The sequence below is a fragment of the Protopterus annectens genome, chromosome 11.part0 (assembly GCF_019279795.1).
Source record: "Protopterus annectens isolate FY-2018-M chromosome 11.part0, PAN1.0, whole genome shotgun sequence".
Taxonomy (NCBI): Eukaryota; Metazoa; Chordata; order Ceratodontiformes; family Protopteridae; genus Protopterus; species Protopterus annectens.
The window spans coordinates 1,094,686,745-1,094,704,911 of NC_056745.1; the positions used below are offsets into that span (position 1 = coordinate 1,094,686,745).

Consider the following 18,167-nt stretch of genomic DNA (forward strand, 5'->3'; position numbering starts at 1 on the left):
TAAAAATCAACTACCAATCATTAGCGGACTGGAGTTCCGCTGTGGTGACCCCTAACCGGGAAAAGCCAAAAGACACAAACAAACAATCTGTTGTCCCTTCTTAACATACTTCATTTGCTGTGGATTCCTGATTCTTTAAATTTTGCACTGTTAATATAGTCTTTTATTCTTTTAAATGTTTGTCTTCTGTGCTGCTCATAACCAGCCACTGTGATTTTGATATCTGTTAACATTATTTCATATTCTTTACCAGTTAAACAATTAAATTAGATTCATAAGTCCTGATACCCACAACCAGTGCATGATTCTGCTATTCTCACTACTTTGAAACATTACTATATATGCAATATTTAAAATTATCCATCTGATATTTAAATCCTTTATTTTCAAAATTAGATCTGTAAATCCATTATCTGAATGTTGACAGTCTGCTAACTCCTAGCTGTGTTATTCTGTTTTTAATTACATTGTAACCTGTACTATCACAAACAAAAATACAGGTTCTGGCACAAGGACTGTACAGCGCACAAAATCTAACTACTTCCCTACACACTGGACAGCTTGTAGACCAACAGCTTACCTCCACTCCTCAAAAATCCAATGCATTCTTGAATTAACGTATTAATTTTGAACCAACAGTTTGCAGAAACATCTCAAAAAGGTTAATTCAATAATCCCCCACCCTTTCTGTGAAAAAGAAGATACTTATTCTGTATCACTTTGCCCTACTAAACTAAATATGCTCCCAGGCATGATCAAGGTGTGGGTTTTGCTGTGATTTACTTACAGCCCCTGTGGTTTGGTCATGAGGAAAAAATCCAGTAAACAAAATCCACAGAAGTTAGTAAATCCCAACACAATTCATACCCTGTTGACTTATCATAAAGCAACGTGTGGGTAAGTAATTGGAAAGTTTCATTAGTTTCTAACAGAACAGCTTGAGTAATCAAAACAGAGGCGTAGCTGGTTCAGCTAGCACGCTGTGCCAGTCCCACAAAGTGGCACAAGAGCTACTCAGCTCTTGAAGTTAAGGCCAAAAAAAAAAAAAAGAAAAAAGAACTTCTTCATACAATACAGTACAGTACTCAATTCATGCTCCTCCTAAATGTCGTACATTGTAGCAAACTGCAGTTGCTACAGTTCATACCCCGCCCACAGAGTGCGCTGCAACATTCCATTCATATCTCAGTTAAAACATTTCTTTTTATTTTTAAACTGTAGCAAACTGCTGGCTACAATGTAGCAGATGGCTTTTACAGTTTACACTCTGCATGAAGCACTACACCACTGAAGTTTTAGATAAAAAAGAGAGAGAATGTCAGATGTTTTAAACTGTAGCAAATGACCACACACAGAGCACAACAGCATTCAGGTTTGACTGCAAATGCAATACTGGATTTTAAAAGCCAGTATGCATTAATGAGGGACTGAGATCAGCTGCCTGTGTCCTCTAACACTTTGCAGCTGTGACAGTTGCCCCATCCAAGCACCCTAGCTATGCTTCTGAACCAAACTGATGATGCGTCCTAGTATGGATAAGTATAAATTACCTACTTCCTGCCATAGAGTTCTAAATTTGAAAAATGGCATTAATTAAAAAATGGTTTGAATATAGCACTATATTATAATGTGGAATTTGTGTGCTTCTGGTATGTGTCAATTGGTATGAGTTAGATGGAAAGTGTAAGTCATGCATGAAGAATTCACACACGATTGACCACTGTGTTACAACTGCATGGCACAGATGATGCATAATCTGTACTACTGCTAGCATGGCTACTACAGTTTATGTTAAGTGCAAGGATGTTGTTATGCTAATCTGAGGCGTACATATACACTGAAGAATACAGATGAGATCATATCAATATATGCAGGAGTTTTACTTGTTTAATTATTTAATTTTAGAGAGTGTGTGTGTTTGTATCACTGCACAGTGCAGGTTGTGAAGTGACAACTGAGTCACAGGACAAAGTTTACCAATAAAACTATGTCTCCATCCTCACCTATGGTCATGAATCATTGGGTATTGGCTAAAACAAAGAGACTGTGGATAAAATTGCAGAAATGAGACTTATTCATATTGTAACTAAGCTTACTCTCAATAATATAGGGGTGGACTCAGCAATCTCGAGGATCAAAGTGTACAGCCATTACCCCTCCATGTTGACAGGAGTCAGTTGAAGTGGTTTTGACACCTTATGAGAATGGCCCTGAGTACTTCTCATGGGATGTGCACCAGGCACAGGACATGGCAATGCAGTTCCAGGAGAGGCCCAATACAAGTTGAATGGATTGTATCTCTACCCATTTCTGGGACTACTTGACCATCCCACAGGATGTGCTGGAGACTTTGCCTGGAAACAGGGAAGGCAGCTGTATCCTGCACGGCATGCTGCCACCACAAACCACACCAAAAAAGTACTTTGGAAAATAAATGAATAGAAGGATGAATAGATGGGCTGGGCAATTTCTAATAAAAGGTATTGTCTCATATTTGTGTGCATCTCAGTGACAGTTTGACACTAGGGCCTTTTTTGTACTTGTTTATTTTTTTTCTGAGCAGAGATTTCTGTTACTAAGCATCTACCACTTTATTTCCTGATATTCTTCTTTTTTACATCTTGGTACATTAACTGCAATCTATTTCTAAGAGAACTGTGCAGTTACACTCTTACAAATCCTACTTTACAGCACCCTTTCTTCTTTTCTTTTATGAAGTGACAAGAAAAGTAACACTTTAAAATGTGTGTATGGGAATATAAGACTAGATTCATACAGCCTGGATTTATTAAAGGAATGTGTGCATGTTGTATCTTTCGGCTTTTCCCGGTTAGGGGTCGCCACAGTGGAACTCTGGTCCGCTAATGATTGGCAGTAGATTTTTACGTACCGACTTGCCAGGCCTGACGCACAGCCTTCAACGAAGGTACGCCCATTCACGCATGTCTCCACACAGAAGACGCTCTAGCTGAGAATCGAACAGGACAACGTCTTACTGTGAGGCGACAACGCTACTGCAGCAGCACCACCGCAGCTATTAAAGGAATGTGTACATACCACTTCAAAATCACAGAGAATGAAAATAATCATAACAAAACTATCACAAATGAGAAATCACTGAATAAAATCACACACGCACACACTGTGATAGCAGGTATTGCCTCACCATCCTGTTACTTCTATATACCAATACCATGGTCACATGACCATGGGTAAGTCAGTGGTGTTACTCTGTGACAGATGTCAGCTGACCACAAAACTGACAACCCCCTGCTTTGTTACGGCAGAGCTTCAATTTAAATGTCTTTCAAAAGAAGAACTTCACTGCAGTTAACCTTGTTAAAAATGGCTTTGTAAAATTAACATTCTCCTAAAAAAGTTTACTAATCTTGTAGAGATCCCAAACTTGTTCTAATGAACTTGAATCTTTAATGTGAAAGAATAAAAAAAGCAGTTTAAATGCTTTTCCATTTCGTATAAGCAGCAGTCTTTTTGAAGTCTACAAAAATATAGGGTACTTGAACAAATGCATTCATATGTTGCTTGGTTATAGGACAAAAATAACAAGTTGGCTTCAGTAAATGAAATGGCTAACATTACTAGGACCTAGATTTATGCCTAAATAAAAACAAAGTAAAAGTGTTGTTCTCAAGATCATAACATTGGATTTGTTATTTTTTTGTTCTGATGAAATGTTTTTGCATATATTGATTGTGTGTAGGGGAAAATAACGCACATACATGTCTGCTGTAAATGCAAGCATCTAATACTTATCATGTAATCCTGGGAGTTACACAATCCCAATTAGCAAATTAAAAGTATGGCTCACTCAAGGAAGATATCTGTGCTTAGCCCATGGGTCATTTGCATGATAACCCACATAACTTACACCAAATTTCTTTAAATAAGTAATGAGATATTTTATCCACAACACATAAAAAAAAGTCAATTTCCTGAAGCAATCCCCACCTCAGATAAAACAGGTAAACACCTTCTGCCACAAGATGTAGTAAATAAATGGGTTTAGGTTTGTTAAACGGAATGAAACCATGGATCTCATCCATGTCAAAGTAACCACAGTAGAGGTTCCTTACTTATCATGGCTAGCTACAGGTCACCATCTATCTCCCTAGAGTCTCATGACTCTTACCTAAACCTCCTAGAAGCACTTGTCATTCAACCAAATCCCTATTCATAGGGTGAGGGGCCTCTCTGTAGACTGGAAAACTTACTGCTTCAAATTCACATGCTCAACACTTCCTGGACTTTATTAAGACAAACACACTGGAACAGACCGTGCATACTTCAACCAGAGGATAAAACATACTGTATCTGGTACTCACCAACATGAGAAAACATTGCATCCCCCCACCCCCCACCCCCCATATGTCATGTCCTCACTACTGAGATGAAATAAAGCTGTATCTTTTGAAGTAAAAATCAGCCTGGAAAACTCAGCTAAACCAGTAACACTTAGGAACTATTCAGAGGCAAACTATATCCTATTAAGTGACAGTTTGTTAAAATTCAAGGCTCCCCTTAACCCTGAGATTAAAATTCAAGGTCTTCCTTAACCCTGAGACCACAGCTATCTATGCAGAATTATTCACAGATCAACTATACAAACGTGAATGGCTGTATAGAGGCTACCATACCTACCAGAAGTAAACCAAAAACAAACACTAAAAACAAACCCCACTGGTGGAATCCTCACCTAAACAAAAACATACAGTCAAAATCAGAAAGAGCAACTCTCTTAAAGACAAGTGCTCTCTTATACAACTAATCAAGAAAGGTCCAATTAAGTCCAATAAGGCCAGCTACAACATCAGGATAGCATTGCAGGCTAAGTGCCATCATATGGCCTTCTTGACTATATCCAAAACCTTAAAGGTAACACACAGCATGTGCTGAAATGGTTTTGAATGGTACCACCTTCACCACTCAGGGTGACATAAATCTTCTGGCTGATAAATTCAGTTCAAATTTCACTCCCCACTCCTCCGCAGCTCTCCCAGGTAAAATCCCCTCCAACATATTGCCCCCAACTACTATCTGGGACCAGGTACTCGCTGTACTCACTAAAGCCAATAACACCACCTCCATGGGTTCTGACAATATCCCTGTTTGCCTCCTGAACAATCTAAAATACAGCCTACCAAGACAACTTGAGACACTCTTCAACTACATCCTTGAAACAGACTATGTTCCACATGACTGGAGGACCACAACAGTCACTCCCCTCCACAATCTCAGACCATCAACTAGCCCAAGGAACTACATTCCCATCAATATAACAAAACTAATATGCAAAGTCATGGAACAAATTATTACAGAAATGATAAACAAGGACATTGATAACCTACACATACTCGCTGGATTGTCGAATGGCAAATAAACAGGACCCAAAAAGTCAAGATCAGTAAGACAACCTTCACTAAAAGACTGGTCGACAGCAGAATACCCCAGGGCTCCATGCTGGGCCCACTCCTATTTGGCATCTACTTCTTGGAAGTCAAGGCTAATGTTCAAGGCCACTGGTTCATGAGGTTTGCAGATGACTGTAAATTCATTGCTATTATAGATTTTCCCAAAGACACCAATACCTTCATGATAGTTTTATCATACAGAAATGACTGGTGCCAAAGCTATGGTGTAAAACTCAATGCCAAAAAATGCATTACAATTCCCTTTGGAAAACTGTGAACCCAAGTTAATTACTCCATTGCTAAAACATCCCTAACAGCTGACTCAGTATCAAGGAATCTAGGAACATGTGTAGACAGCAATCTGGCCTTTGGCCAACAAGTAGATAAGATAGTAAGAAAATCATTCTACTGCCCACTCTACTCAGCCCTTATTAGACCAATTATTGAATACAATGCCCTCTTTGGCATGTATCTAATCAGACACTTGCAACAGTTGGAATGTCCATAACAGTTTTTCACCGGGAGAATTCAGGGTATAAATACCCTGACCAACAACGACCCCCTAAAGGCTCTCTCTATGTATTCAATCTCCTACAGGCTGCTGAGAGGGGATCTTTGCCTGTCTTACAGGGTTTCCTCAGACCCAGCCCTGATGAATCTGTTGCACATGTACAAATCAAACAGCAGCAGAATCACTAGATCAAGGAATCTGAAGTGCTTATGACATAAACAGAATGTGCTGGAGAGACAGATATTTGTCTCTCCAGCACAACTAGATTTAACAAACCTACCAATAAAGAGACCACCTTGGATTGGATCCTTATTAATAACTACCACCAACCCTACAAAGTAGGTGTCTTCCCTGATGATGTAAGTGACCACTCTTTGACCTACATAATCAGGCAAAAGAATGATATCCCACACCAAGCATCATATAGGACAATACGGTCAAACAAACAGTTTAATCAAAGGTTATTCCAAACTGAACTTAGCTCTTGTGATTGGTATCCACTAAAACCCTCCCTCTTGAAGAGGCTGTTAAACACTTTAACTCTACCTTCTTAAATATCCTTGACCAATATGCACCAAAGCGTACCATCAGAACTAGGTCAAAACCAGCCCCATGGCTCACTAAAGACACCAGGCAAAAAATGTTACTTAGAAACAAAGCCTGGGCTAGGTGGAGGACTACAAAAAACTTAGCAGATCAACAATTATTTAAACAAATGAGAAATATGACAAAAAAAGCTATACTTTCAGACAAAAAAAACTTTTACTGTAAAATGCAACAAACACACCTAAACAATCCTCAGAAATTCTGGGCAAGTATAAATAGTTTGTTACACCCAGGTCACTGCAGCACACCATCCCCAACTGGTGCAAATCAAGAAACTCCCAACCAAACTGCTAATGCCTTTAACAGCTTTTTTACCGAAGCCATCCAATCTCTAGCCAGCCAACTAAACCCTGATAGCTCTAGCCTCCCAAACCCCATTTCTAGCTCTCTTCCTACCTTCATATTTCAACCCATCTCCACTCATTTCATATACAAACTCATCCTAAAACTTAAACCTTGTATGCCTTCTGCTGACCAGATTCCAGCACAATATCTGCAAAAAGCAGCCAAAGCAGTAGCTTATCCAATATCAATCCTAATAAATAGAACAATTAATGAGGGAACCATCCCAATCATCTGGAAAATCTCACACATTATCCCCCTACATAAAGGTGGTAACTCCAATGAATATTCCAACTATCGACCTATAGCCCTACTATCCCCGTTAGCAAAAAATAATGGAAAAATGCATTCATCATCAGCTTCTGGACGACCTACTACAACACAACTTACTAGCACACAGCCAACATGGCTTCAGACCATACCATAGTACCACTACAGCCCTCCTATCCTTCACTGACACCATCAACAGAAATCGCAATAATAATGTTCTCTCTTCAGCACTGAAGCATTGATATGATAAACCACACATTGCTTATAAACATTCTTAAATTACTTTCACTCGATACTCTAGCTATACAATCGTTCAGCTCCTACCTAAGCAATCGACAGCAAGCTGTTATGTGGGAAAATAATCTATCATCCCACCTGCCAGTTACAGTAGGTGTTCCCCAGGGCTCCATTCTAGGTCCTCTACTATTCTCCATTTTTATTAATGATCTCTGTAAAGCTACTCCTCTTGCAACCTGTATACAATATGCAGATGATTCCACAATAATCTGCACGGGAAAATCTTTATCTGAACTACAGTCCCTTACTCAGAAAATGTTTAACATAGTTGAATCATGGTTCCTAAAACGATACCTCCTCCTGAATCCAAAAAAAACTAAGCTCCTGCTTTTTGCCCCTACCCGGAAGCATATACCTTTAGATTTCTCTGTTACTTCTAACAATGGTACCGTCATATCCCCTGATGCTACCACCAAGCTCCTAGGAATCACTATAGACAACAACCTCAACTTCGACTCCCATATTAATAACACCATAAAAACAGTCAACAGAAAAATGGGCTCCCTATATAGAGTCAAATCCTTCCTCACTCCTACAGCAAGATCTACTATTGCCCACTCCCATCTAATCTCAACACTACTTTATGCCTCACCAATCTATACTAATCTGTCAAAACATAATTGTTTCAAACTAGCTACATCCTATAACAATATTGCAAGATTTGCCACTGGTAATCCCTATAGAACCCATCACTGTCAGAATCTAAAACAACTAGGATGGCTTGAGCTACAAAATCTGCTTCAATATAGTCAACTTATCATCTCACATAAAATCCTCTACCACCCAAATAATACTCCAACACTTTCAAACATCATTACCCCCTATAAAAATCTTACTAATTTACGGTCATCTAATAAACTGTTAGCTAACATTAGTAAGTCAAACAACTTGGCAGGTGACTCTCTGTTCTCAAACACTACTGGGAAAAACTGGAATTTACTACCTACTGAACTTACCTCTCTTCCTTCTCTACCCCTCTTCAAACAAAAACTGAAAATATTCCTCAGAACAAAATGGCTATGCCCTTGCAACAACCCTGACTAACTGATTAACTCTATTAATTTTTCCCCCTACTTTCCACTTAGGATAACTTGTTCTTATTTCATCTGTAAGTAGCACTGTTTACTTGTAACCTACTATGTCTTACTTTATATAAATGTCATATCTAATAATTTTGTAAATAGTATTTTTTTAAACCATTGATTGTTATTTGTTACATACCAGTGTGTTTGATATTTTTGTAAACTCTAACTAACCAGTGTGCACCAAAATGTATTACTATATTTTTTCTCTATGTAAACTTTTTATTAGACACTATTTTTACTTTTTATTTGTTACTTTACTGGAGCTTTTCTCCCCGGGCCTCTACTGAAAATGGACATATATCCAGTTGGACTAGCCTGGTCAACAAATGTAAAATAAAATAAATAAATAAATTGTCCCAAAGGATCCCAGCACTATTCAAATGAAACCTTGACAACTGGATGTGAAATTGTAAATTTAGTCCCTGTCTGACATCCATGCCCCTTATGGACACAGGCCATCAATAAGAAAAGTATTATCCTAAATAATGCCCCTACCCCCCCCCCAAATCCTTAGTTACCATTCTACTAACATGACCCCCATATAGACTCCCACGATACTCCAGACCCAAATGGTTTAAGGTATGAGGCTAGGCTTGTAAGGCCTCTAGTGGTCATTAGCCTAGTAACAACCTATAAGCCTATGAACTGTGACTTATTGCAAATTCAAGAGTAATGTTTCTGGTCAATACAACCTACTAATAATTAGAAACACTCTGCTTCTGGCTCAAATTTTACAATGGCTGAGTACTATAACATATACCATTATACAGGCTCAGTACTCAAATGTTGTGAAACGTAATTTAATGTCATTATTTCACAGTACCATCTTGAAATGTGGAGGGAGCACATCTGCTTGCTATAGCACCATCATATGAAGTTAGCCCTTCATAATTTTAAGACCCTCTTCGCATTTCTGTATCAGCTCTATGCATTTTCTTGGTCAAGCATTAGTCAAAGTGAAAAAAAAAGTCAAAGTAAATTTTATTGTCATTCAGAAATCACACAAGTGCAAAAAATGAATGACATTCCGTGTCTCCAGACTCAATGTGCAGACAACACATAAGCTATTTTCACACACATTTCCACATATAACACCTAGTTATTACATCATGGACATGCAGGTAGACAGACTAATATTGCACATAATTAGAAACACATTTTAACACTTTTCAAACTGAACACTTACTTCAATGAGACTTTAGTATTGCACAAATACTTGGTTAAGACATTGCATTGATCCTTGCACAGAAAGAGACATTTGAGTACTGCACTGTGAACATTAGAGTATTGCACTATGGTTAATTTACAAATTCACAACATGTATTACACTGAAAGAAGAGATATTTTACTGCATTGCTACTGCTCTAGATTGCCTATAAGTTACAGTCTTGGTGAACACTGCACTAAGTATTAGATGAAACTGGTAACCAGGGTGATGCACAATCTGAGAAAGTTTCTGCTGACCCAGGTGGCCATCATAAAGTGTAGTGGTTATTAGAGTTCAGCAGCCTGATGACATTAAGGAAGAAGCTGTTCCTGAATCTCGTAGTTCTGCAACGTATGCTTCAGAAGCACTTTCTGGATGATAGATGCAGGAACAGTCTGTAATCAGGGTGAGTGCAGTCTTTAATTATTCCCCTGGCCATGCTGAGACATCTGAATAAGTACAAGTTGTAGACAGGTGGTAAGGTGGTCTTAATGATCCTCTCAGCTGTCTTCACCACTCTCTGGAGGTATTTGCACTCAGAGATAGAGCAGCTTCCATACCATACTATCAGGTTGTTTGTCAACAACAGTTACACAGTAGGATGTATGGCAGTACACTGTGTGTAGGAATGGGACATGCATACTGCACACTCTATGGCAGTACACTGTGTGTAGGAATGGGACATACATACTGCACACTGTATGGCAGTACACTGTGTGTAGGAATGGGACATGCATGCTACACACTGTATAGCAGTACACTGTGTGTAGGAATGGGACATGCATACTACACACTGTATGGCAGTACACTGTGTGTAGGAATGGGACATGCACACTACACACTGTATGGTAGTACACTGTGCGTAGGAATGGGACATGCATACTGCACACTGTATGGCAGTACACTGTGTGCATACTGCACACTGTACAGCAGGACACTGTGCATACTGCACACTATTTAGCAGTACACTGTATGTAGGAATGGGACATGCATACTGCACACTGTATGGCAGTACACCATGTGCATACTGCACACTATTTAGCAGTACACTGTGTGTAGGAATGGGACATGCATACTGCACACTCTATAGCAGTACACTGTGTGCATACTGCACACTTTATGGCACTATACTGTATGTAGGAATGGTTCATTCATACTGCAGACTGTATGGCAGTACACTATGTGCATACTGAAGACTGTATGGCAGTACACTGTGTGTAGGAATGGGACATGCATATTGCAAACAGTTCCTCCTGCAGCAGAACAAAACATGGATATTTAATATTGTTCATTCTGCTGCTGGACAGGGCCTGTATACCCTGTTTGACTCTTCTTGATACAAGGCAGGCTCTACAACCTATGTGCAGATCTCCTTGCTATAGGATGGGACATGCATACTCATTGTAATTCATTGTGCTGCAAGACGGGCTCTATATGCTCATTCTAGCTCCTTCTCGAGAAGAACAGGGCTTGCATGCTCACTTTCATTTCTTCTGCATCATGATATGAATATTCATTGCAGTCCCTTCTGCTGCATAACAGGACCTTCATACTCACTGTGGCTCCTTTTGTTGTGGCACTGCACCTAGCCACATGGTGTGGCTCCTACTGTTGCAAGAGAAGGACTTGCATAGTATATATGGCTCTTACTGCTGTAGGAAAGAGCTTGCAAACTCTGTGCATCTCCTTGTCTTATAGGCTATGACCAGCATACTATTTGTATTTCTTTCTGCTGCAGGATAGCAGCTTTTTATTTACTCATCTTTTTTCGCCACCTGATTTTAGATCCTCAGCATAACATACTGGTACACGTTCATTACTTATGGCCTGACAATCTGCCTGGCCTCACACTACCAGATCACAGCAAACTGCATTTATTCATTGATCCCAATTTTCCCTAAACTGGTGGAACTACAGGCTGGATTCAGTGTGTGTTTTTTATTTTATTTGTTTGTTTTCTAGCTTGCTTGCTTTTTAATGCTTTAAGTCCTCTACTCTTCACAGTTGGTGTACATGCTATCAACAAAGGAACTGCAATGGCAACCTTGGGACATATGCATACCTCTAAACACACAAGCCCTTTTGCTAGCTACAGTGTAATCAAATTGCTTGGCAAGCCAAACATGCACTGCAGTCCTAACTTGCTACTACCTTTGGTCTCTGACAAGTATTAGCAATGGCACTGGATCTTCTCATGTCCTTCCTTCTGAAGTAGGCTAGACATTGTCGGCTACACATTACTACCTCCCCTCGTTGACACCAGCAGTGTCCATGCTGCTAACTGAACCTGGTTTGCCTCATAGTCAAGGCTTTCTCTCTGTAATGTGTTAAGCTATCAATCAGCTCCTGCACACTTGATGTGACTCTTCATCTTCCTGTTCTGCAGGACCTATAAAAAATATATAGCTCTTCTTGCAAAAGGATAGATTCTGCATGCTCACTGAAACTCTTTTCATAGAAAAAGACCTGCATTCTATACATGGCTCCTTCTGTACCACAAGGACCTGCAGACTCATTGTAGCTCCTTCTCTTGCAGAACAAGACCTGCAAACTCTCTGTGGCTCCTCTTGCTACAGGAAAGTAGCTGCACAGCACACACTGTGTGATTCCTTCAGCTGCAGGACAGAACCTGAAACTCTGTCTGCTCCTGCTGTAGGAGAGGACCTGCAAATTCAATGTGACTTCAGCTGTAGAAAGGGACTTACATACCCAATATGGGTCCACCAGCTGAAGACCAAGACGTGCATGTTCAATGTGGATGAGACCCGCATACTCTATGAACCCCTGCTACAGTTCAGGGCCCACATGACATGTGCATGAGACTCCCCTTCCAGCTGCAAATAGAGATTAAGCAGAACACTGGGTTATAACACAGGAGGGCTTGCACTGAAGGAAACAGTACACAGCTGCTGCCAAGAACAGTAAGCAGGATAATACAGGGTCCAAAAGCACTACCTAATTCATCTCACAAGATATAACACTAGTGAGCTACAATGATATCACATTTGGCATGTTTGCTCTTGGTAATCTTCTTCTACATCTACTGTTAACATCTCTTATAGGACAAATCAGACCTGCAGCGCAAACTCCATTCACTACAACTGAAATAATATGAACAATATGAAAATGCAGGTGGATGTCATCTGACAGCTGCTGCAGAAGGTTAAGGCTGTGAGCTACAATTCATGGAGTACAGGATTTCATTCCCTCACTTCCCATTTGCCTACTGTGTAACCTTGAGCAAGTCACTTAACAGACATTATTTCCCATTCACCCCTGAAAAGGGACTGTGCGGCCAGTGGGCCTCCCTGTTAACAAATGGATGTCTATTAGAAGGTGGAGATTGTCATGCTGCTTAATGTATTTACCTCATAGACACAAGGGACAGGGTTTGATACTTACGTTTGGAAAGGAAATTTACTGGGATTAAATGCCCTACAGGGCCAGCTAACCTGGTATAAACCAATGACAGTCTCTATAAGCCGAGGTAATTTTCCAAAGACACTGAAATACCTTTGTATTTCAAATACTGTAACAACTGCTCAGTATCACAAGAAATACCATCTGCCTTTCTGAAAGTGCTATGTATTTAACTATGATACAGGAACATAAACAACACAGTGAACCATTCTCAATATTACTATATAAATATTTATTAACCTTGTTTTTGAATCTTGGTTAGTCTGTGCTACTAAACTGATAAAGAGGATTATGATTAGGTCTCTGATCGTAACATGTGCTTGAAAAACAAATTTCCCTCAAGACTAAAGCTCAAGAGCTGCATTTCTTGACATTTGTTTTGAAAATACATGACAACGGGTTATGGTCAGAAACCTATACAATATCTTTACTCATACTTGGAGAATTTTAACTGACACTACATAACAGCTTCAGTTTTAAAAGTTATAAAGCACTGGTAGATGTTTAAGTGCTTGTAAAGCTGATACTGATTAATGGCGCAGTTTGCTTCAAAATGCAATTGTTTTGTTTATGTCAGTGATGTTCAAATTTATGAACGTGGCTATAACACGGTTATTCTCTAATTTCTATGCCATAATCAGATGTCTCTATCAGTTGCATATTTTTTAAGACAGTTTCTTATGCAGCCATTAATAAACACGTTTGCAAGTCTTCATTCTGCATAAAGCTGTATCCTTTTACTTATGTACATTTCTGAGTACTGGGACTCAAGTACAATCATGTTACTGTACTTGCATAATTTTTCTTGTTGCATGGTATTTGTTCATCTTGGTAACATTTAACATTGCAGTCATTATGCGTGTCATATTACTGCTATCACCCTTGGAAACGTGGCTCCAGGCTTACCGTAAAAATGGATTATGTCTAACAAGTGTTTCATGGTCAACACAAATATGAATGCGGCTCAAAGCAGAATGAACAAATTGCCCACTGTGGGACACTCAATGCCTTCCACTAGAACATTTATGCAAACTTCTGGGCTCATAAATTGAAAATTACTCTGCTGAACAAATTCAAATAATCAATGGGTTAGTAAACCTAGCTTCAGTGATCTGCATTATATGACTATCTGTACATAAAACTGGAGAAAGCAGGAACCTATATCCTTTGAACAATGTTCCTTTCCCACTGCTTCCACTTACATACAGTATATACAACTCGAGAGAAAATTGCTTAACTAGACTGAAGATTTATGCTTACTCCTGAAAACAAGTAGATCTTTCCAGTAGTTGTTACCTGGTTACCAGAGAGTAAGTACATTTTAAGGACATTTTTCATTGGTATGAAACTTCTGTCCAATGAAAATGATGCCTGCGATATAGAACAGCTTAACTCAAGGGGAAATGGTAGCAGAAACATTAGCAAGTACAGGCATTACTGATGTTCAATATTTGCTAGAGGGTATCAGTAAAATTCAAAGAGAAAGGGGATAACATCAGAGCAATACATAATCAAAAGAAAACATCAGAGGGAAATGTAAAGTAAGTCCAGGAGGAATGGAACGGCCAAATGGATTTTTCTCTTGGTATGCTGCATAAGTTATAAAGAGCATCTTGAAAGAATAACAATGCAAATAAGATGGTAAACTATATCTTCTGGAGCATTTCTCCCCAGGCTTCCGCTGAAAATTGGCTTTGTTCCAAGTCGGACTTTTCCGGTAAACCAATGTTAAATAAATAATAAATAAATAAATAAATCTTGCTTGTTTTATTATTGCAACAGAAGGTTCAGAAGTGAAATGCAAACTGTGCATCCATCGCTCATTTTGTATATAATGACAGGAATTTAAGACAACAACAGTTGCAAACAAAAACTATAAAGGATTCTGTCACACATACAAATCTATATAATAAAGTGAAATATAGCTTACAGTTCTTCACTGAAAATTTACATCTAACTCCAAAAATCAAACACAGTTAATACTGGTTCTTATCATGTCTCACATTAAGAGACAATGACCTCATTAACAACACCAAAAATATATAAGAGGAACAGCTTGTCCAAATACAAAAACACGTTTACATTTTTCTTAAAATTCTGGTGAAGAACATAATGCAGAATTAGCAATAGGAACTGTTCCACACAAAACCTGTGTGCGCAGTGATATAAAAAAATAATATACTTACAAGCCAATGTCGGCCTGCTTCCAATTGCTAGCTTATAGTATTGCAAGGCTTCTGCAAACCTATTATTTTCCTGTAGCAGCAATCCTCTGCAAAAACAATGTTAGAAAAATATGAATAAAATTACAGGCATGATGCTTAGATGAAATTTTTTATTTAATATGAATTCATTGTATTGACTATTTATGCATTCATGTCTTTATAAATGCATTTTTGAAATGTATAAAAACATTCAGACTGACAGACACATACACAAACATTACAATCAGTCAATAAACCAATCAATAAAACAATGCTTTTAAAATACACTCTGGTCAGTTGACTACATTACCTACTTTAATTATGTTTAGCACATTTCAATAATATGAGCAGAGAAGAGACAGAAATCTTTAATGGAGTTGGGGATGGGGAAATGGATTAAGTTTGTGGCTCCTACGGAGTGGTGAAAAAGGACAGTAAATAGTGTTAAAAAATACCTTAGTTTGCATAATAAATACCATCAGGTTAGAAGTTCTTCAATAATAAATTGTGTAAGTCAAAATTATAAAATAATATTTATAAAGAATCCTTTTTCTGTGTGAGCACCTTTAAAAAACAGACTGTAACAATGAAAATGTGTGCCTCCTTAAATGGAGAGCGATAGTTTTACATGTTCAAATATTTTTATCAAGCTTATAACCTACTGGCCTTTAAGAAGCTTGACTCATCTAACCTCATGATATTCTATGTTGAATTCTATGTTCTGTGTTGAATCTGTACTAACTCTATTTTGAATATTGCTTGTGCTCGCAAAGGGTCTGCTGCAGTCTTTTTGTGTTTTTCTGTCACTAAATATATTTTTCAAGCTTTTCTTCCTGGACATCTGCTGAAAAGGGGTCTTGTATGACCAAGTCAGAGCTTCCCAGTAACCAACTGCAAATAAATAAATCCTGCTTATAGTTTATACTTTCCTATTTGTGTTGGGTTATTTCTATAGGACATATTTGTGTTGGGGTTATTTCTATAGGACATATTTGTGTTGGGTTATTTCTATACGACCTATTTGTGTTGGGGTTATTTCTATAGGACATATTTGTGTTGGAGTTATTTCTATAGGACATATTTGTGTTGGGTTATTTCTATAGGACATATTTGTGTTGGGGTTATTTCTATAGGACATATTTGTGTTGGGGTTATTTCTATAGGGCATATTTGTGTTGGGGTTATTTCTATAGGGCATATTTGTGTTGGGGTTATTTCTATAGGACATATTTGTGTTGGGGTTATTTCTATAGGACATATTTGTGTTGGGGTTATTTCTATAGGACATATTTGTGTTGGGGTTATTTCTATAGGACATATTTGTGTTGGGGTTATCTCTACAGGACATATTTGTGTTGGAGTTATTTCTATAGGACATATTTGTGTTGGGGTTATTTCTATAGGACATTAATGGGTGACTTATTTTGTCTGTAAAAAGACACTTACTGTGTGGTCTCTGGGGGTGTAATGAAATGTATCTGTCATGTTTTATTATAACAGTGATATTTATTTTAACTATTATTTTCTCCGATCTGGTGTTGGCTCCGCTGGCATTGTGTGTCAGGCAGAGAATTTCAAACAGAAGAAGACTGGGCATGGCCAGACAGCCCTGACAGAGGTCACCTAATTGGTAACCTATAAGAAACAAAATATAATGATGACTTCTGAAATGGTTTCAAGCAGTTTAAGCTTTCCAAATCATTGATTTCCCTAGTAAGGATTCACTGTACCATTCAAGTTGTTTCAAGTGGATTGTTTGAAGGCTATAGAAAGTTTAGGAATGGATCAGATTAGTGGGGTATATACTGATAAATTGATTTCAATTAAATGACTACACGCAGCCTTTAGAAACAGATGACTAACAGAATATGCTTTACTGACAATGATAGAGATGCACTGGTCAAAGTTTAACCTATTGTTTGTCACTGTTACCGCATCTGTAATGATGATGCCATTTTTATTGTCTGGTCATTTATATTGTAATCACAAGTAATGTCCTTTTATTAAGCCTCATAATGATATTGTCACAAACCCATACAGCTTCAAAATAGGCAGCCAAAAAATGACCATATTTTTTTTGAAATGGACTTGCTGAAATATGTCTTAACAATAATTAAAACACCTAGCTACTACAGGAAGCTTCCTTCAAATATTACTCCATATTACTCATTTTAGGCTTAAGAAAATACAAAAACTGAGTAAAAGAAAATATCATTTATAATAATATCAAAAATAACACAAAAGATGTTAAAATGAATGATTTTATTCTCCTTGTCTAGGAAGAATATAGATTCCTTGACTCCATTAGAAGTGCACAGAGAATGAATGGAGGCCAAGCAGGAAATTCCAAAAGGGCATTGAGAAGGATTGTTTATGTAAATGTTATTTGTGGAGCTTTTCTCCCCGGGTCTCCGCTGAAAAAGGACCCATGTCGAGTCGGACTTTCCCGGTAACCAAACGTAAAATAAATAAATAAGTATCAAGTAGGCCAATTTGTTCTGAGACAGCATTTGTATACCTTATACAACAGTCCAGTGGCTATAAAAAATAGGATATAGACAAGGAGGTGCTTTGACAGTTTTTGAAAAATCTTATACAATAGCTCAGTGGCCATAATGAATAGGATCTGGACAAGGGTCATTTTGCCTGACTCCTCTGTTGTTCTTCTTTCGGCTTTTCCCGGTAGGGGTCGCCACAGTGGAACTCTGGTCCACTAATGATTGGCAGTAGATTTTTACGGTGCTGAGGTGCCAGCCTGATGCCCAACCTTCAATGAAGGCACGCCCATTCATGCAT

At 38.3% G+C, this 18,167-nt stretch overlaps 1 protein-coding gene across 1 annotated transcript in view; it reads right to left on the bottom strand.

Moving 5' to 3' along the window:
- The window catches only part of TMTC2 (transmembrane O-mannosyltransferase targeting cadherins 2), a 1,891,588-nt gene that overhangs the window by 769,980 nt on the left and 1,103,441 nt on the right, over positions 1-18,167 (bottom strand). Inside the window, exon 5 of the mRNA XM_044088436.1 lies at positions 15,354-15,439. Within this exon, the coding sequence (XP_043944371.1) occupies positions 15,354-15,439 (86 nt within the window). The remainder of the gene's footprint in view (positions 1-15,353; positions 15,440-18,167) is intronic.